At 40.1% G+C, this 22,438-nt stretch overlaps 1 protein-coding gene across 2 annotated transcripts in view; it reads right to left on the bottom strand.

The window, feature by feature from the left end:
* Positions 1 to 22,438, bottom strand: part of LOC113407556 (E3 ubiquitin-protein ligase COP1) — a 204,436-nt gene that overhangs the window by 61,851 nt on the left and 120,147 nt on the right. For both annotated transcript variants that reach the window (XM_026656196.2, XM_026656197.2), the window contains exons 15-16: positions 19,820 to 19,936; positions 305 to 422 (exon numbers count right to left, since the gene is read on the bottom strand). In XM_026656196.2, coding sequence (XP_026511981.1) covers positions 305 to 422; positions 19,820 to 19,936 — 235 coding nt within the window. The remainder of the gene's footprint in view (positions 1 to 304; positions 423 to 19,819; positions 19,937 to 22,438) is intronic.

Below are 22,438 nucleotides of genomic sequence, written 5' to 3' on the forward strand. Positions count from 1 at the left end.
AGCTGTTTTACCGGGCGGGGGGGGGGGGGGGGGGAAATGGATCATGATCATAAGCCATAATCTAGCTGTATTAGTATTTTTCTTAAATTCCTTGCTATATGAGACACCAGAGCTTAAGACCGGAAATTGTTTTCTATTTTTGTTCTATAAAGCACAGCAATCTGCTATTTAACAGAATGACAATTTGCAAGTATGTGGTATACACCCACCCAGGCTTGTATGTACAACAGTCAAGAATGATTCTTAGCAGCTTTCTGAGCCTATGACTGTAATGCGTTTAGTCCACATGAAAGGAAATACTTACGCAGAGACAATTTCTTCTCCACTCACAAACTTTGCATAGGAGACTGCCTTGCGATGCCCTTTGAACACCATGATTGGCTGCTTAGTGTTGCGAAGATCATAGTAGTGAACACAGTGATCTAGAGACAAGCAAGGAAGAGAGAGTACAGAGGCAAAACTTGTTAGGAGGTAATATTTGTGATATCGATCTCATGTCTAATCAATCCGTTCAAAAAAACAAACCAAAAAAACCCCGACATGAGACAATGCCACAAGGTACTAAAGTAGAGGAAGAAGCAGAGAAATCCACTCTAAGGTTTTCCTGACTCTGACCTAGGTGAAGCTTGTTAGCGAACAGTCTTCACTGGATTTAGATAGGCTGAAGACTCAGTCTGCTGCTGAACTTGGAAGGTGGAAAATATGGGCTAGATTTTTCATGTTTATCCAAAATGGACTCTAGCATATTACACTTTTGCTTCCTTTCTTTCCCATCTTCCCTCCAACTTCATTTCAAATCAAGAGAGAATTGGCATTTTGGCTAATGAGGGAAAGCAGACTAGATTTTAGCTTCCTTTAAGAACTATTTCAGATGTATTGCACGGCCATAAACACATAAAAGGAATCACTACACAAGTAACACTGCATTTAAAATGTCTGTGCAGCTAAATCTCAATTCCCAGAAAAGAGTAGCGAAAAACCCAACTGACCCGAACCCAAGAACACACCAAACATTCTCTTCAGTCCAACAAGATCAATCAACTCCTTCCTTCTCCACTTTTCAATTATTTATGCTGATCTTTATTTAACCAACGACTGGTATTATTAAAAACGGAGGGAATGAAAGGGGGGGTGGTGGTTATATGTAGGTTGAAACTGAATCAAAAATCCCATTTTTGTGATAGATCTAGAGCTCAACTGAAAACTAAGGTTGATCCTCATTATCCTCCTAACAAACCACACGCCCCTCCCCCCCCCCAAAACCACCCCCAAACTGGGGTTTATTACAAAGAGTAAATTTAAATGGGTTTTAATGCCAATAGCTACAGACATTCAGTAAGTTGTGTGTTCACTTGGAATTTCAAGGCAATATTCAGAATCTTAAAAATGATACCCAGTTTGTTTGGAAATCCAAGTGGTTAGAGAGAGAACTGGATTTAAATCTATTAGGTTACAGTTACAAAAACTGCCACTGAACAAGCAAAGGCAGCTTTTTACCTGGCTAAGCACATAAATCATTTGTCTGGGGCTAGAGAGGTGGTTCTGTCAAGCACAGCTTCAGTAAAATGAGAAACGCGTCATTTTATACCCAACATCCTTTATGAATCGTTTTCTCTTTGTACGTCAACATGTAAAGAGTATTTTGGTAAAAAGAGAGGTTTCCCTATCTCTTTTTCAAATCATGTCCTCTCGTCCATGTATATCGCAAATGCTCAAAAGCAGTCACTTCGTGTTATTTCCACCAAATAGCTGCTTGACAAGATTCCAGAGTAATTTCTGCTGTACTGAAATTCAATTGTTGCACCCACCACCACTGGCACTCAAAACCATTTGAAAGACTGCCTTCGGCTTTTGGCAGTTCTCTCTCAAGAACTATTGTTTCTACTACAACCAAATATTAGCCCACTATCCATCAAAACCCCAGCTAATTTCTTTAGTTTTAATACTGTAATCTGCTTCAGAATGAAATGATGCACCAAGCTCCCACAGTAATGGAGAGACTTGCAAAGGTGCCTAGGAGAATTAAGTGCTCAAGTCCCATTAATGGGATTTGGGGCCTAACTCCCTTTGGCTCCTTTGAAAATCCCAGCCTAAATATGGTAAGCGTTCTGGCAAACATGCATGATTTGGCAACCCTGAAACACTGAATTGGCTGCAGTTATTTTAACAAGGTGGATGGTTCCAACAAGTCTTTCATTAGGAACTTGTTACTGTATAAGCCATTTAAAAGCTATTTTTATTTGGAATCAACCTCCTCTCCAGCTGGACAGTCATTATCTAAACAGAAGATACCTTCTGAGTGCTCCAGATTTCATACTTCAGGTGGTGATAGGGAGAGGTGTGGGTGGCGAGGGAAATGGAATAAGCAGCTGGATTAATGTAGATGGGAGGTTGCGTCCATTTTCACAGACAAGTTGTGAAGTTGCACTTATCTTCTAAACACAGCAATAAACAACCCCAAGCGTGCTGGCATCTGGCCCCAGCACAATGCGCCTATCTGTGCTGGCAGGACAATCAATCACTGTCTACTCGGATCAGTGAAAGTCCAAGGGAACAGGAAGGCCACAGTGTTTCTAAAATTAGCCACTTAATTATTAATTGCTTATTTCGGCAGTGAAAGTATTTGTGCCCAACCAAGGTTGTTGTTTTTTTGTGTGTGAAACTGAAGTAGCTATTTTTAAGTAGATATATAAAGACTAAAGCTCATTGCATTCATTAAAATCAGAACAGGTGGTCACATTTTACAATTAAAGAGAGACTCTCTTTTAGACCATATGGACCTTCACAAAACAAGAAAAAATGCCATCTGCTAAGAAAGCAGAGATCTTTAAAACCAAGCAAAATGAGAAAAATAACAATTTCAGATATCCCAGCAGAAGCCTCTCCCTTGCCCTATTCTGAGATTGTCCACAACTGGCAAAATTTCTGGCATTCCCCTCTATCTTGGGTTAGACATTACTGAACTTTCTAGAACACTTCTAATCATGAAAGCCAAGTACAGCGCCAAAAAACACTCAATGTTCCCTCTCCATGCACACATCCCTTCCAAAACTCTGCCTGTGTCCCTTAATACCCCACCTTTCCATACAGCTCTATAAAACACACTTCAATTCTGACCTGCAGCACCAGCTGCTATTTGCCTTTAGTTTTTTCCTTAGCCACAAACATTAGAATTACACAGATTCTCTGTGGAATTTTGCCACAATACTGCGATGTGCATAAACACAAAGGTTGTGCCCCAGACCAGCAGACTGATTTACTTACTTACATCAGTCTCAACTTTGAATCCACTTTTCTACAGTCAAAAGCCTTATGCTGAATGCCACTCAAATGCCAACCTCCTTATCATCTTGCTTATTTCTTACGCAGTCTGATTTGCCTGATATATACAAATGCTTTATCCTATTCTGGGTTTCTATATCAACCATATAATTTTAAGACACTGTAATAATTCCTATTGACTTGAATGTTACTGGAAGCAGCTCCCATGCTGTTCATTTCTAAAAATGCTTCAGGTTTTTTGAGCCAGGTCACACTACACACAACAGTTTTCCTTTAATTGCCTCAGAAGGCAAAAAGAGCAGCCAAGATCAACTATGGTTATTGGAAAAGTCCCAGACTCCAGATCGTTGTATTAAATAATGTTTCTTCAAAGTGCTCAAAGATAGTCTAACTCAAAAGGGAGTAGACTATGTTTTGGGCTTTGAGGTATAAGCGACACCTGACAAGAAGTGTCTCTCTCCACCACAAAGCTTCTCACCACAAAGTGCATGATATTTATCAATCAGTGGTGACCTTAGAAGCAGTTTCTTTTGTAATATGGGTTAGAGAAGAATGGGTAATGTATGAGCAGTTTTGTACATTTCCCTGGATTCTGGAACATCTAGAGTAGTGATACACACGAATGGAAGGCTAGAACAATTGATCTATCCAGCCATCCAGAAACTCTAGGTAATGCTCACTTTCCACATCAACTACTTTATCACTTCCACCATTAGCACTTCTAATACAGCATTAACTAAACATTGGACAATTGCAAGCCTTTCCTCTCAGTCTGCCATTTTTGGAAACATAGGAAGAATTCAAATTACATTCTTTTCAAATTTTTATGCACATTATAAATCCACTTTAAGAAGCAATAAGCAATTGTTTATTTAAATTCTTTACACTTAAGTATACATTAAGTTGGCAGTTAGAAATATAGGCTGTGCGCTGCTTGGCGTACGTGAAGTCAGACAGGTGAATTGTCAAATTCAAGAAAATAGATAGGTTTGTGGAGAGAGCCGTAGGATAGGATATCAGTTAGTATGCAAGTAGCAGAAGTTTGGAGTGGAGCAAAGTTAGCTGCAATTTTCATGTATGGTGGGTCAACAGTATAGTGTTTTAGTTCATGCTCTAGGCAACCGCCTTAATGTGCTTGAAGTATGAAGTAATAGGTCTGTTAGCACCTCTCTGTTCTCAAAGCATTCTTTGGACTGTGATTTGCTCCACTCTTGCATCTGGTTGCCAATTTCATTCTATGCAAGAACCACATTACATTTTTAACTACGGTCTGGATCTACAAAGGTAGGGCCATACATGGCTCTGGATTCACAGCACTGAAACAACTGAAGTTTGGTCAGAGACAGAATATAGCTCTTATGTGGTAACTTTTAGTTAGAGAAAGTATTGCTGCATTCTGCTTCAATCAGTGGAGTACTACCTATCTGCTCTTTATTTGCTCACTTGCACATTACTCAATTGGGCACCTAAAGATAGATTTAAATTTGACACTCATTATTTGGAATTAAGGATTAGCATCCTTTAAGATTAAGGTCATAATTAGGTCGGGGCCTTGATAATTACCCCAAGTGGGGAAGAACCAGCTATGGGCTAGTTGACCCCTCTGGTATAAGTTTCATTTGCAACCCACAGTATAGCATCACAATGCCTTTCCTAGCAGATATTAATATTTTGAATCTTTGCTTTTCTGATTATATGTAAGTGGGGCTTTTATTATACCATATGCTCCCACACCCCACCCCACCTTCCCAGTCTGTTGTGTACAGGTAATTAGAATATGTGGATTGGAGGAAAGTGCCCAAAACGCATATATGGCAATCCATCAGCTCAGAGTCCCTTCAGAGGTGGTAGGCTGCATTTTGTTTACAGTAACTGGTGTGCAGGGAAAAAAAAGTGGTCACTGCACCGGAATTCTTTTCAGGATAAGAGGTGGAGGTAGTATGGAGTGTCTGGAAAACATTAATCTAGGAGTATTCTATGGTACTAAAACTCAGCTTTATTTATTTGGTACCCAGGCAGGGCAGTCTGATTATTGTCCCTTTAAATCTGTCTATTTGTATAAGTCTCCTCCACTGAATTTCAAGTTTGGACACTGGTTGTCTGGTTTCATTCCAGTGAGAGATAGTATGAAAGTAGCAACCACAAGAGATATTTGGGGAAGCCTGACCTTTTTTGTCTATTGTTGGGTCAGCTGTTTTAAATTATTTCAAATCAGAGGCAAGGGACACCTAGTCTAAGTGAGTCAGTTCTGCTCCCCCCAGGTCATATCATCATGGGAGAGAGCAACAATAAAGTCACAAATGTCAGATGTGTAGAAGGCAGGATAGGGGAGTTAACATTTCTTGCATTTTCACTCTGTTCTTTTAAGAGGTATTGATTTCAGAGGTACCAAGAGAAGTGCTCACTGTTCCAGAGGCTGTATGTGTTGAAATCCAATCAAGTATATTTAGACATTTATCTGCAGACACTTACGTAATTAATGCTACCTTTTTGCTGCCCCAGAATAAATCTGGACATGAGTGCCCAGCACACACACAGCTGAGAAGCAGAAACTTGAAGTGATACAGCACGTCTGAACAAATTTTATTTGGTGATAAAACCAGTGGGTACGCAGTCATGCCACTGTCAAATCTGAAGAGTTGAGAAAGCCGAGGTTCTGACTAAACACCGCACTGCAGATGCTTCTAGACGGAAAATGGTGGTAATCCCCCCATGGGAAAGCTTGGTCAAATTTAATGGATTTTTGCTGAACAGGCACAAAATGATGGACTAGCAGAATTTGAACATCAACACAAGTTGGCCAAAGGCTCATGTTAGCAAGCAGGCCTAGCATGAACGCCATATTGCTTGATAAAAAAGGGAAACTTAAATGCTTAGAGGTAACATCCCTGGCTGGAATAAAAATAGCAACAAAAATGAGGGGACATATAATTTCATGGCCCTCAGATAGCTTTTTGTAAGCTTCCTCCCTAATGTTACTGACAAGAAAAAGGAATAAGAGAAGAGCCATCTCCTGATTCTGATAAAAAAAATCAACAATACATTGAAGATGACATAGTACGCAAGACACCTTTGTCTTGATGGAAACCTAAATAGGGGACATGTAAGCAAGGGCTGCTATCTCAGAAACCTGACAAGCAAAGGCAGTTGCTACTAAAAACAGAACCTTAAAAGAAGAGAGATACCAATACTACTCTGAGACTTGTAGGGATATTTATGAAAAAAATTAGGGAGCAATTAGGGAAGCTGCTTGGACCTCTTCTTTCCCCGGTAGAAACCAGGACCCTGACCTCCGATGCCCATTCAGAGAGAAGGGGAGGACTGGTCCTAGAAAAGATGCCTTCTTAGGTCACCTAGGACCCTTAATTAACTTGGTGAGTGCTAGGACCTGGACCTCCTTACTGGGATGATCCTTCTCCTTTGTCGCATTCCCTCTCTCCCCTGCTGCTACCACCTCCTCCTGCCCCTTTGGCTTCTTCTCACCAGCAGACTGCACAGCGAGGGTCTAATAGGAGGCAAGTCTCAGTGACTGTCAGTGGGTTTGGGACATTGGATTCATTGCTCAAACCATAAGCTTCCTGTTGCGCTCTAATTGCTCCTTGTGAACCCTGCTGGCGCACTCCAGGTACCTACAACATTGGTACATACTTAATACCTTCCATTTTAAGGAGATGATCTGAATTGGTATGAGGTTGCTGTTCAGGAGACTGAAGAACTGCAAAGAAAAGTAACGTGAGAATCCGATGAGAAAGATGACATAGTTAAGCCAATTTACCATCACCAATATCGACACGTTCCTTGAGAGCCAGGAGTTTCGAGCGTTGTGGCAAAGGTAATTAAAACTGAGTTCAATGTAGTTGGGAAGCAAAGGGCTTTTTAACAGGACACTTATTCTGTATTAAACAGAACACTTATACTGAGGAGGAGGAGAAACAGATTCAACTTTTTAAACAAACACACCATGCTATTTTCCCCTTGCAACATGACAATAGAGAGAACAGAGATAAAACTACATCACACCAATGTCTGCCTGTACATATATAATTACTAGGAGCCACCAATGGCATTGGGAGAGCTCAGATATGCACCTTTCATTTCTCCAAGCCCTGCCTTCTCCTTAGGACAACAGTACAAGAAATTTTACTCTAGCATAGCCATCTTCATTACATGCATCACTTAATGTTTATGAAAGCATATTAATATCCAAGCTGCCTTGTCCTGTACTAGCAGAAACTGTCAGAAAAAGAAGAACTTATTTTCTGCAACTAAAAACAGAAAACTTATTTATCTGCTGTATTTCACTTCTATTTTTACACTGAGTTTCCTCACTTTGTATTAAGAAGACAGTGTCCCTGTGAATAATCATTTTCTTTCACCTTATGGGACTCCTAGCAATCTTTTCTTGAAGTAAAACCCTAGTGATACAGCAGTGAACTGGAACAACGTTCTTGTTCTTTATTTCACGAGTGCGCCTGAAATGACTTGGTATATTGGACTCACTGTGCATTTCTTATGTCCCTTGTCTATATATTGACCAGTTTCACAAACATCAAACCCATAGTCCAGTGAGCTCTTAAGTATTGTTTCAGAGCGGTTGCCCCACCTGCTTAACAATGGTTACACAATAAGGGGCATTAAAGTGAGATAACGCAACCAATGCAAGTTTTCCCTGCAGGCTGACTCTCCCAGGTGCTGTGCTGGTATCTGACAGCCCAAAGTCCATATAAGAGCTGCGTAACTCAAGGTTTCTTTGGATTTATTTTCCCTGTTGCCTAGGTCTGGAAATGTAACAACTGAGGAAACCATAGAATTGCCAGAGTTTTCAATATGGTTGAGTTACATTAAATAAGTCTGGCCACTGAATCCTTGGCAGCGCCATCAGAGCTAACAACTGGCACACTGCTCCTGAGAAGCTCATGGCCAGGACAGCAGGGTGTTACAGCCTAGCAGTTTTGTTCTTTGACAGAACTCTGTGGGGATAACTGCACAGCACTTGCCTGCACCACATGCCTTGCTTCATTCAGTGGTTTTCGTTTCTTTCACTAGCACCAAATTCACTGCATTTTTAAAGTGTGCCTCAACATTAGCATTTCATTAGATAGCCGTATCTCCCTTTGCTGAGTAGATAAAGGGAACAGCAGCCTTGATGGGAACTGCCAGACTGGTTTTTAACCTTCACATTCGATAGGCTCCCTATGGCTTGAGGTTACAGATGACATTCATCAGGCTATGGATAATGGTCTTTGCCCACTGGGGACATTTTTTATTGACTTTGTCTAAAGCTTTTGACACAGCAGCCCATAAAATCTCCACTAAATAACTTATCTCATATTAAGAGGGAAAAGAGACATACAGTATTAGAGATCTTAATCTGGTGGGGCAAAGGCTCAGATGGGGAGGGGAAAGAAATGTAGGGTTTTTTTTGTGGAATTCTTGTGAATCTTTGACCTTTGTAACTCTAAAAAGCTGGATCTGCAGAGGATTCTCACGTAAAAAGGTAATTCAAAGATTGGTTTCTTGTCAGACAGACAGTCAGGCTGTCTGGAGTGGCTCACAAATGTGGGTGCAAACCCAAGGGCAGATTGTTACAAACTAGGGCACAAACCCCAAACTGTTTTCATGTTCTATAATTAGATTTCACCAACCAAGTATCAAGTGTGAACTCTTCAAGAACTGTAACATGGAGTCTTAGACAGTCCCCTTTAGACACTCCGGTCTATCTTGCCACCCACGCAAGCCTGCCTTTGTGACAGATGGTCCCTTATACCAAAAAAATCACAATATTCAGATTACTACCAGTCCCAAAAGGACTAATCACTTACCCCAGGTTAATTGTAGGTTAGATATCTTGCCAAAGACAATGCTTGTAGCCAATTCTGTAATAAACTAACTAAAGATTAACTACAAAAAAGAAAGGAGTTATTTACAAGGTTAAAGCAGATAAATATACGCACACAAATGAGTTACTGATTTAGGTTCCAAAAGTAGTAGCTGCTACATATGCACACTTTGTATGTTCTTTAGGGCTAACCAAAACTTAGCAGCTTTGGGATCCCTTGCTTACGCTTAGATATATTGCCCTCTCTGAATTTTAAGCAGCATAGTGATAATTTTTCTTGACAAGGTGGTTGAGCCTGTAGTTGGTTGATTAGGTCTACCACAGTCTTGAATATCTCCTGTGGTAGATATACTCTGGCTGATGTGGAATCTATACAGCCCCCCATGAACTCTATTCTCTGGTCTGGGTAAACTGATGACTTTTCTTTGTTGATCCTGAGACTTAGCATGGTGAAGAGACATAGGATTAGGTGAATGGAATTGTTCACCTGCAGCATTGATCTTTTTCAAGATGCGTCAGTCATCACAGTTCGATCCCTTGTCATCTTATACGAGCTGCTACATATCAATAACTCATGAGAGGGGTCCCTGAAGAAGGGAGGGGAAGGGAGCTTGTTCCACAGATAACAAGGAAGCTCTCATTGAGCTCTCCAGGAGAAAGATTAAAACAAGCCTCGCTCTACCTGTATCCTCTTGAAGATGCAGCAACAGATTGAGTATCTAACAGAGATATGCCTCTCTCAAAGGCAAAAGAGGCACCGTCATTAAGTGGAACAGTTGCATAATAGAAGGGCCAACTTTTGAATCCCAGGGACTTGTTTCGGGGTAGCAGTAAATCCCAGTACCAGGGAAGTCACTAACAAATAAGAGGTTTTTTAATATCTAGCCAACTGGAGTGGAAAAAATGAGGGAGAAACGACAATTGCTTTACTACCTACACACAATGGTATCAAAACCGCACAGTGTACAAAGAGGAAACTGCAGGGGCTCCATTTCTCAGTCATGGAGGGTAAGAAGAAACCGAGGAATGGTTTTGCCCGCTCTACCTTTTATGTCCTTGGAGAGGGAGGCACAAGAGCATCCACTGCAGGCATGGCCCCAATGTACAAGCTCAGGTACAAGAAAAAAATGTTACCAAGATAATACACATTTATGCAAGGTAAAACAATTGAAGACAGTCTGCAATGTACGGTAATTAGATTCTATCAAAGCATATACGAGGGGACAGATTTACAGTTGCACATGTAACCTTAGTTTTGACATTTCCTGATATTTGGCTGCCTAACCATGTAACTTTCAGGAAATGTTCTCAATGCAGCTTTTAGTGTGGAATTCTAGTAGAATCATCTTCCCTTAGAATTCTTACTATGCTTAAGTGCTCAGATAATGATAAAAATCTCTATAAAATATAGATATAATCTGTAGTAAACTAACTCTAGCATCAGCATATTGCAAACTCAGGGGCCACAGGCTTTACTAGCTCTGCACTAAGCTTCAGTGAAATGCAGCAAATGGTACACATTAAAACGCTTAAATGGGTACTGCACCTGAATAAGGAACTGGAGGAGTAAATTTGGGTCTAAACAGCAGCCTATACAGCATAGTATTATGATACTAAATATATGATGTGTTGAAGCATTACAGAAGGTGCCATTCCATCAAGCAATTCCTTTGAGTAAATTGCTGGAAGACTCCCAAATGAAACTGCTGCCTTGGGAACTCCTAAAGTGGGAAAGCATTCTTCTCTCTAAGGGATACAGCAATAGCTGGTTGTGACAGCAATTTGGAAAAGATTAATCTGAACTTGACTTTTCTATTCTTGAATTACAAGGTTCATTTCAATTTTAATTTGAATAATTTTGTGACAATGACTAAATGACTTCAACTAAGTTGTAAGAAAATGTTCAGGAAAAGAGCAAAACAATTAACACATCAATTTCTGCTAATGCCAGATTTATCCTTTTCTTTGGATAATCAAATGAAACTTTTCAAACTGATTTTATCATTGCACCCACTACTGAAGAGCAGCCACTTCTGGGATGAAATCTAGCAACTGTTTAACATTTCTCCAAATGGTTACACAATAGTTGTGTGTGAACCCTTTATGCTTCAGGATCTGTCCCATTGTGCATTTTAGTTTGGATAGTCTAATTACCTTCTCCAAACCTGATGAAGAACTCTGTGAAGCTCAAAAGCTTGTCACTTCCACCAACAGAAATTGGTCCAATAAAAGGTATTACCTCACCTACCTTGTCTTATATCCTGGGAACAACACAGATATAACACTGTAAACACAACAGTTAACGAGAAATAAACACTTTATCCAGCTGAAATTAGTGGGGGGGGGGGGGGGGGGGGGGTGTTGTTTAAACTAGGAGGAACATAATTACGCAAACTTTTAACTACTCTACTCTTCTGAAGAGTTCTTAAGGATCTAATGATCACAAGAGGTGACTACCTTCAACAACGTGGGAAACTGATTTGGTACTGACCATGGTAAGATTCATCTTCCACATCATCTATGCTATTTCCTACACCATTTGGGCTTCTCCTTGGTGGTCTTCATTTGAAATGCTGGCTACAAATGAACCAGCTTTGCTATAAGTACAAGATAGTACAGTTTGGCTGCAACTCATGGTTTATAATTTAGCACCATGGATTGTGACACTATTGGTGCCATAAAAAGATTTTCAGCAAGTGCGTGTCAAGGCAGCAGTAGGTGCAAAATGGCAGTTGAAAGTAAGTAGAAACTTAATAATAAAGTACATTCTACAATTTATATGAGGGGAAGACTACTAAATATTGAAACTTTCAGAACACTGTGCTAAGAAAAATGGACCCAGTTTACTTTTAAGAGTAAGCAATATGTTAAAATATTCAAGGCAGATTTAGGTGAAACCACACACTTTCAGAAAAACACAGATTTCCCTCAAACCAACAGAATCTGGACTCTCAGTATCCTTCAAGGAAAGGGTGAGGAAACAATGAGGATTCCTTCAACGAAAATAAGAACAAATGGGGTACTAGGGTTTCATCTGTTGGCTGTTTGATCACCTCAGTGGAATGAGTTAGTTTCGGTTTCCAAGAGGACAAGAGTCCACTTACTAACCCACCACCAAAACTGGTATGCTTGTTGGTGGTTTCAGAGACTAAAGACTGGGTGCAGAAACTGAACACCCCAAAAGAACAACCCCTACAGGTCAAGGCTGATGTACAGTGATGGGAAAACTCTGTACAGCCCCATCCATATCTATTCTGCAGATGAAGAGTTCAGTCTACAATGTCACCAGTTTGGGACTGTCCAAGTGAGCTCAGTGCTTTACTGTCCTTTGTGCCTTTGAGAAATCTCTCCATAAATTCACAGAAAAAGGTGACTTGCACCTTAACTCCAATCTATCAACCTACTCCCACCCCAAACATACCATATGTCTGCTCACAATAGACGCTTTGGGAATCAATTTAGGTTTTCAATATAGCTAAGTACTTACCAGTGAGAGCCTATTAAGGTAAGAACTTTCTTTAACTGAAAAGCCTTCACATTCTCTTAGAAAAATCCCAATCTATCTTCTGGGTCATTAATATCACATTGCTCCTCCATTAATAGCTGGAAATGACACAAAGCAGTCGAAGCACACAAATCTAAAGCAGCCTGAAAGACTGGTTTTACAACATGACATTGGAGAAAGTCAGTGCTCCACTTATTGTGGTAATCAATATTCCACTGGATATGGATGGTCCAAGAAGTGGTCTGTCCTGGACATACAGTGCATTATCAGCTTCATTCAAGGCTGCTGAAGCAGCCAGATGTGGTCCTGAACTAGAAGTGCATCAGGACTTTTTGTTTACAGGATGGAGGTCTTCAGGAAGAGATAGGAGAATACTTGTAAATGAAAACAAAGCTACTGGCATAGTAACGTGTGTCTTGCATGTTCTAATATGAGCCATTATCACTGGCCTGGCATCCTGCATCTTCAGTTATACATCAACACCACTGGATAAGCGTTCATTTGATTTATAAATTTAAGAATTTAAGGCTATATTATTCAAAGTCTGCAAGTATCCTGAATTTGTGAGATACTGAAGACTGTTGACTGCATTCCGTTCCCTGCAGAGGCCTTCCATACTGTGACAGGCCCTCCTATCCTGAACGTTAGTCACTAAAGTACTCTTCTAGTCCTAGCTCATCTATTCTGTTCAGCACAACAGCAACCTGACAAACATGAACAAGCAAATAAAAGCCTAATAAGGTGAAGTTGCTCGAGTTTAGAAAAATCAAGGTGTTCTGAAGGCATTTCGAGCATGTACGTTTTCAGAGTACCACACAGCTTACAACAATTTTACTGTATTTGGGAAAGCTCAATTTTAAAAGTGGCTCTCTCTAGGCATGAGGCAGATGCCACAATCCCTAATATGCAGTTACTAGAGAATCCCAGTGATTCGTTTCCTCCTACTTTTCAGTTCCCTAGGAAACTGGTCTCTGGATTATGGGGCCCTCTAAAGACCCTAAAAGAGAGGACTGGCTACCTGACACCCCTTAAAAACCTAAAGAAGGAGATAATGATCTTGTGGTTAATGCAAAGTGGGAGATCTGGGTTCAAATCTTAGCTCTGCTACAACCTAGGGAAAGTCACTTCATCTTTTTGTGCCTCAGTTTCCCATCTCTAAAATGGAATAATACTTTCCTACCTCACAGGGATGCTGCAAGTATGAACTCAATGTTCTGAGGTGCTCAGATACTATGGTGACCATAGAGTAGATATGTAGAGAATGGACAATAAACAGACAGCCCTCTTCCCCCAGAAAACATAGAAAGGGAGGGGAGCACCTTTGCATAAGCGGAAAAGGGGTTCTTCGTTTAAGCTCACGTATAACTCTATGAACGTGCAGGTGCTGGTATGCTACCAACTCTTTCATACGGACTCTGAAGAGTTATATTTGTGCCTCTTGCATTAAGAACATCCTGGATTTAAATAGCTCTACTATGGATTTAGACTCAATTTCCTCGGAAAGCAATCTTGCACATGATGCAGCAAGGGAAAAAAACATGCATTTGATAAACACGGAGGATAACAAAATTCACTTTTAATATCATCCCATTTTGACTACTATAGCATAAACCAATTCTTCATGCCTGGTAATAGGAACAAAAATGCTGTGAAAATGTTGCTTTGGAAATTTTTGACTAGAGGCACTAAAAAGAGTTAAATACAAACATTCCTTCCCCTGTGCCATTTCACCATATAATTGAATGAGAGAAGGAGCAGAACACAGCCCTTTAAGATGCAAGAGTGGTAGTGTTTTTTTTGTTGTTGTTTGTTTTTTAAAAAGGCCATGCTGTGTATTCAGAATAAGTGAGAAGGGAGAGGGGGTGCAGAGAAAGGGGCTGAGAAAATGCAGGATGGTTTATCGATTTTTGTAGGAAAGGGAGTCCTCATTGGACCGCACTGCTAAGAAACCTGTTTTCTACATGTTGTGTAAAATCTTATCTGTTGGTATAGAGTAGAGGGGACTTAAAGGAAAGCTTCTTCCTGGGAAGTGTTCAAGTCCACTATCATTGTGAGGTGAGAGGAATGGAGGAGGAGGAGGAGGAGAAAGGGCAAGAAACTACAAATGGATAGGACAAAAAGGTGAGAGACCTGCTGATGGCTACAGTCTGTGAGGCTTACTGCTAGGCTGTTGGTGGGCTGAGACCACTACCGATCATGCTGACCAAGAACTGTCTGATTGTTTCCTTGTAATCTCATTCACCTGTATCCATGTGTTACCTAATCTTAGATTGTAAACCTATTCCTCCAAAGAGCTGTCTTTGTTCTGTATTTGTAAAGCACCCAGCACAATGAGATTGTGGCTCATGGCTAAGACTCTTAGGCACAAGGGTAATACAAATACATAATAATGCCAACAGGAGACCATTCTAGTGTCAAGAGCTAGGAATCAAGTAATTTTGATGGCTTGATCTCTATACTACATATGGGAAATAAAGGGTCAATGGTAGCTGTTAACAGCAGTACAGTACTATTTTATTCTCACCATGCTATCAGCTATATTTAGCTCGCTGAAGTTAACAGACAGCCTAGCCGCACTGAAACTGGACAAGCTGAACAATAATCTAGTTGCAAATTGCATACATTTTCAGTTAACTTGTTTTTCTAAGATGTGCTTCTGGAAAATATATGGGCAGAAGGCATCAGTGTGCTACTGCTGGGGCAGAACAACAACTTTGGTCATTATTTAAATCTTTTTTTAAAAAAGAGGAAGAGACGACAAAATTACCTGCATTTTGTATTCGGCAGTGGTTACAGTTTATACTGCAGAATGTTTCAACTCAGTAAGCATGCAAATAGAATATTTTATTAAAATCAGAGAGCTTGGATCTTTCCCTCTTTAAATGCCCTTTCCCCTGTGGCAGATCCTGTCAGGTTGCAGTTAAACAGTTTCTTACCTCCTCCATCCGCCATGGTGAGGCTGTGCTTTTAAGAGATATATTTCATAAATCTGAAATCCAAGTCCTACATCAAGCAGATTTCCTCTCTCTGATATAGTTTGTTCTAGTTTATCTTGTCAAAATGAGCTTTAGGTGATGCTTTCAGAGAACCAACAATCCAACGAACACAACAACAACAAATCACACCAGCATTAGCCAGTTGGGAGCCACATGTACTTCTCCAGGGCACCTAATGTGAACTTAGTTCAATACTCGATATGGAAGCAGAAGTGCTTGTAAGTAAATATTCTATATTTATGGAATATAATTATATAACACCTTTCATCAAAGATATCTCAAAATCGGTACAGCCTGCTAGGTCCCACAACACCCCTTTCCTGTAGCTATTATTCCCACTAGATAAAACGAGGCACAGGGGGCATCAGAGTCTAGTGCACAAGTGACAGAGCCACACTCTGTTCTGACTCTCAGTGCATAGTTCTGCCTACCAGACCACATGTCGTCCTTTTAGAAATGACCATTAAGTCATCTGCTTCTATTTTCTTCTCTTGTCACCAATTAAGGGAGAGAGCCAGGACAAGAGCTCAATACAAAGGATTGTTCTGCATCAAAAGGAATTGTATGATATGAACTACAATGGGCAGACTAGCAGAGTCAGCAGAGTTTTATCAGTAAGTAAACAGTAGCCAAAGCTATTAGAGCAGAGAGCCCTAATTCACAGTGACTGTGCCAAAAAGTTTGCTGTCTGGCCTCTGACCAGAATCAAATCACCTCAGTACTTCAGTACATTCCTTTTATTTGGTGATCGATACAGATTACATAAACACAAAGCACATGGGTGCAAGTTTCCTTTATGCATGCCCCCACACCAGACTTCATTAAGGATACACTGGATTGCAAGTAATATGCACCTCAAGCAAGGACTAGGTAGCTTTCACAAAAATTGATGCTAAACACAAATTCCAAGAAATATAGTGAAGATTGTACTTCGCAAACAAGGGATCTAAACCACCTTAACGTTCCCCCCCCCCTAGAGTCGTCAGCCTATAATCTACTCAGCGTACATGAAGAGAATTGAAAACGTGCTCCACACCACATTGGTCTTATAATTTGCTTCATCCATTTATGTCTCCAGTATCAAGCATGAAGCTCTGTCACCACACAAACCTTTGCTCTTCTCCTGAAAACGTTCTAATTCAGTTGTTCTCAAACTGTGGTACGCATATCGCTGATAACAGGTGGGTTAGAAAACCCCACTAGTATATCACCAGTAGAAGGATCCTTCATAACTACACTGATTAAAATCATAAAGGTGGTATTGCAAAGTACTCTGGAGTTTTAGATATGGGATGCGGACTCTTGAAGCTTGAGAACTGCTGCTCTAATTTCATGATCTGAGTTCATGAAGTTGGTATATAGAGGCACACTGTGTTTCATGTTTAACACATGCATAATTGGCTGTTACATGAGCTCTCAGTCCTGTAAGGTGCGTAACATTTCCCCCCCTCCCTGTGTGAGGCATTGCAAACAAAAAAGTATCAGAGGAAAAGTAATGGAATGTGAGTCCTGGAGTAGAATTTCTGCTCATATAATTTTAAAAGAATACTGTACAAAATTCTACTGCATGTGTAATACCATAAAGTATTGGCTATTTTGTTACAAATTAATTATACCATTGAAAGGTAACTGAAACATCAATTTACCTAACAGGAAAAAATCTGCCATGAATGTATATGGGGTTGAGGAGAGAGATGCTGTATTTTACATAATGGTAGCCCATTACTTTAGCTCTCAGTCAATGAGTGTGTTTTACAGACAGTCTTAGGTTCCCACAGGGTGCTGAGAGTGATGGTAAAATGGGATTGTATGTTTTTGATCTGCCATTTCTTTCAAAGTGGGTTTCATCTCTAATACTGCTCTCTTGAAGGCCTTTTTTATTATTCCCTTATTAGTTTTACAGCCTAAAAGCAGCTCTAAAACTGTTACATTTATAACCTACATTTCCTTCCTTCTAAAATAAATAAAATTTGTAAGCATTATAAAAATTATTTGAAATTGGTATATGCAAGGGAAATATGAGAAAAAATAACAATCCCTTTGCCTACCCAATACAATGAACTGTATGCACAGCCTGTTTCTGCACTTAACATCGAAATTGTTTCACTGTAAAGTTTAAAAATGGGTTCCTGAACTTATTAAATTATTCTATTCTGTCATCTATTCCATCAATTATTTTCATACAAGTTGGTGACTGCAAGATCTATTAGAAGTGCTTTTATGGGCAAGTCATTCCCATCATTTCAGTGCCTCCACAAGATTCTTATAGCAAATCATTAAGTAGCCAGATATCCATTTTAACTTGGATTAATAGACAACTCCCCCAAGTACCAAGCAGAATTTGACACATCGATCTCAACTTATACCTTCCCCACCCCCAGCTACTTTTCCCCATTATTAATGCCATTTTGCTCCACAGCATTTTAGTCAAACCTTTCTGCTACTCTCAAAATGCAGAGTCATTTAAAAATCTCCAAATAATTCCAACACGTTACTGCCTCTTAATCCAATCTTGCTCGTAGGATGACAGTCCAGTATGGCTTATGGAACAGTTTAAACTGCTTTAATGCCACATCTTGCAGTATTAACATTTTTCCTAGATTTTGATCTAGTTTTCATCTGTGCTTTGTAAGTTTAGGCCCCAGTGCATTTTAGATAAATGGCAATCATGGTTATCTGATTTAACAGGAAAAAATGCTGGTGCTTGATGTCTTTTACACCTATATTTTATTCGCAGCTATTCCATTTGTCAGTGGTGATTCTTGCACTCATTTCCCTAATCTCTTTCATAAAGAATCCTTTACATTCTAATATTGCTGATTAATATTGTAATTCAATTCTATTTTTGCATGTAGTTTACTAAACCTGTGAGATTACCTTTATCAAGCAAATCAATATTTTACACACTCCAACTTCAATCCATTTTTGCAGCGCATCAAAAATTCATTTTTTTTCCTTCTGAAGAGTCACAATCTAAGCAAAGCCTGCCTGGAATTGTGAATTTTTAATGAGATGGCAAACTGTTGATAAAAACATGGTATTTAAATATCTCCAAAAGTTCAGAGTGTACAAAACATTGGAAATTCTTGTTACAAGTGCATTAAAACCACAAGAAGGAAGGAAATGTAGAGTTATTTTTATGCCAATGAAACAGTTGTGGGCACTGCATGTTGTTTTCATCCATTTCCAGGTACAATAATAAATTAGGTTTACACACTCCTCAAAACTACATCCGTTTTGAAGTTTTAGTGAGGTCATCAACTTAAACTATTTTAAATCAGTGTCATTTCCTGCCCACAGTGTTGCCACTATAAAGTCTCAGTTAGCCAAGATCCCTCTTTTGGCCCAGAGGACCAGAAACAGGAGAATGGTAGTGGTAGGAAGAGAGCGTAAAACTCCAGATGTTGGATGAATACATTAAACCTATGCCTCACAGGGCATCTGAGGTGCAACCACAACTGCACCCCTAGTTCTGTATTATTTATAGAGCCTCACATACAGTGATACATAGCTGCAACCATTCATCAGGCAAGAAATACAAAATAATTAAGTGTAATAAAGTATCTCTTAAGACTGGGGGATATTAGTTTCTCATAGTGGCTTAGTGTTTGTGTAGACAAGCCATTACATAACAGCAAGCTGAAGTAGGAATCTACCTCACATTAGCCTGCCGCCACCTAATTGTCCATGTGCTGCCTGCTGATGCATGCTAAGAGTTTGTTGGAGCACTATGATCTAGTCCTCTTAGATGGGACTAGCTCAAAGCACATTAACAAGCTGCTAACACATCCGCAGGTGCACATAGATAATTAGGTGGCAGCTGGCTACTGCAAGGCAGATTCACTGCCTAGCGTGCCATGGTCTAATTGGCCCTGTACAGAAGGCCTTAGTTTCTTCATAGGTCAGACTTTTCAAGAGATCTCCGCTTCCATTTAAGTATCAAAATTATTGAGCAGATTTTCAAAAAGCTTGCCACTTCAGTGTCAAAATGGCAGCCTGCTGGGCGCAAAGTACTCGTAGAAATCCAACCCCAGTTGTGAGATCTGAGCAATTGAAAATCTGGCCCAGGAGTCTCTTGAAGAATCTGGCCTCAGAGGGGTATCTTGTTTGGTTGGAAATAGGAATAGTCAGAAACTTGAGGAATTCTGCTCTTTCCCTACCCCTTCTGTTCCTCTATAAAACACACTGGTTACCTACCTGCACAGCCAAAAGCCAGATGGTATCTAGAAGAGGGGCTGAATTTGACACAACACACATTAGCCTTGGCCTCAATACTTGCAACTGAATTATCCAGGTTGGTAGACCACAGCTTCACTGAGGAAGAAACAAAACAAGAGAGGCAGAAATGAGTAAGTGAGGCTGAAAATGCTTTTTGAAAGATTTAAAAACATGGTCAGTACTCAAATAGGTTCCCACAGAAACTCATCACACACTTGCTTGTAGGGATTTTCATGAATATTAATATTTTTGAGAGGGTGAACAAAATTAGTGGATACTAAAAGGCAGCTTTTGGTTGATGGATCAATTTTCAGCACATTCTCAAGCACAACAGTAGTTTACCACTTCTACACACTCGATATAAACAATATCACAGGATTCAAGCCTGCATTCCTGTGGAGTTTGGAACTTCATGCAGGTGTCTAGCTGCATACTGTAATCACAGTATGCCCAAGGCTACCGGACCGCAGGCTTGTACAACCAAAAGCAATGAGGCTGATATTCTACCTACTCTTTGTCATCCAGCTGTGCTCTGAAGAACCCCTGCTCAGTTGTAACCACTCTGCATAGATTTCATTTAAATGTACCTGTAAGCACAACTAGTAAGAACAATTTGTTTTCCATTCTTCAAAGATTGGTACCAGGAGGAAAAAAAGCTGCACCGGGGTATAACCTGTCACTACTTTTTATTGTTACATTTCAATTCAATACACGTGAATGACTATTGTGTAAAGGTAAATATAAATAAAGATTAATCTGTACTGGACTACTCTAGAAGGGGAAATGGTATACGCAAACACCCACGTACATGTGATTGTATTTTATGCCTGCTTAGACAGCCCTCTTTCACAAATTCGAAGCGATGGAGAGTCTTTGAGGCCCTTCAGCTTTTTCCCTTAATAGCTTCATGTACACATTTAAGGTACATATTTAAACCCACAAAGATAAGGCATATTAAGCACTATCCACCCAATCAACCGTGAACTTTAAGGAAGGTTATACACTGCAAATTGTGGGCTAACTCACAGCTTTGCCAGGAGCGCAGAGGAAGGGGTGTTGTGTTGTTGCGCTCTCCCAGGAGCAGCCCGGGAAGCAAACTATACCTCCTGATTTCCCCCTTTTGCTCTAGTGGGGGATAAGGCAACTACGTATTGGATAGTAGCTATGCAGAGAGGCTGTTCTCCCCAAACAGTGTATGAAAACAGACAGGGTTCACATAGATTTGCATGTGACAGGTCCTCTATAGACAGATATCCCTCCTCTGTATGGAAGGGGTACTCTGGTGCCTCTGTGGAGGGGAAGGGGAGAGGGCTGGCCAGGAGGAAGGTGGGGAAAAAACACCACTCTGCTTTGGCTCCAAGAAAGAGACACAAAAATATTGCTATAGCCCAAGTCTATTAGCTATTACCCATATTACCCCACTCCCCAGGAGCTTCAGGGGAGGAGGAGACACAAAGCCTCTGGACAGATGCCTATAGAGCCACTAAGCTTGGGGACAGCTTATCCTCAGGAAGGGTAGTGGACTCTTCCCCTCCCCCCTTTATTTATTTTAATAGTTCACATGAAGGAAGGGGAGGGAGTGCTGCTCCTTGCCTGCCCTAATTCTGGCCATCTTTGGAGGACAGTTTCAAAGATGTGAGAGAAATAGCAATGCTTGGAGCATATTGATGCATCCTTTAAAAACAGCACAGTGGGAATATGTGACAGATGTCTGGAGCCATTACAAAGTATCACATATACCCATCAAACACAGATGTTGATACATTCTACATCTGCATACAAGAATTATGAAAAGAGCTAAATTACATGCAGCTATCAGTTTCCAGACAGTAATAATCCATTCTCTTATTTACCAAACATCTAGTATACATTATAAACAACCAGCTACATTAAAAATAATTAACAGCTTTGCAAGGATGGCCTGGACCTTCTCTTGCTCCAAGTGATTCCAGATGAGGCACTAGGTCATTTAGTGTCAGGGGGTAGGAGAGAATTTTTCAAGCAAATAAAAGCTTTAGCTTCTCGCTTTAAAGAAGAGATGCCAACAGAAGCTCAGTGTATGTCGCAGTGACAGCAGAGGACATTAGCATTATTGATCTGATGGCACAGGAAGCAAGTAATTCTGATTTCTGTGGTTTAAAAAAAAAAAAAAAAAAGTAATGCCAGCAGATAATGCTCCTTAGATTGAAAGCTATAGGGTCTATGGGTATTTGTGGGAGTCAAATAAACATACAGCTCATAGTAGTGCCCCTTGCAAATGTATGTCCTATGCAGCCACGTGTTTTGAATACTCTTTAGGCAGCCTTCCAACTAAGTTCTACAAGTTAGAAACTGTGTTCAATATGGGTAATTCTTTTTGGCACCACATCAATATAATGAGCAGATACTTGATCTTAATTTTGTAACAAATAAATCAGGGGCTCAGTTTTCAGCACACTAGGCTTTCACCTTTGCACAATTTTATTCAAATCATCTTCAGATCACAAAGAGTAGAATGATCTTGGTGAGCTCATCTGCTGTTTAATCAATATGGGTGCTCATAAAAACCAACATGAAATTTGTTACAATTGGTAGGCCAGGGTTAGATTCCACAGCAAC

This window comes from Terrapene carolina, unplaced genomic scaffold (genome assembly GCF_002925995.2).
Source record: "Terrapene carolina triunguis isolate 2854851 unplaced genomic scaffold, T_m_triunguis-2.0 Scaffold212, whole genome shotgun sequence".
NCBI lineage: Eukaryota > Metazoa > Chordata > Testudines > Emydidae > Terrapene > Terrapene triunguis.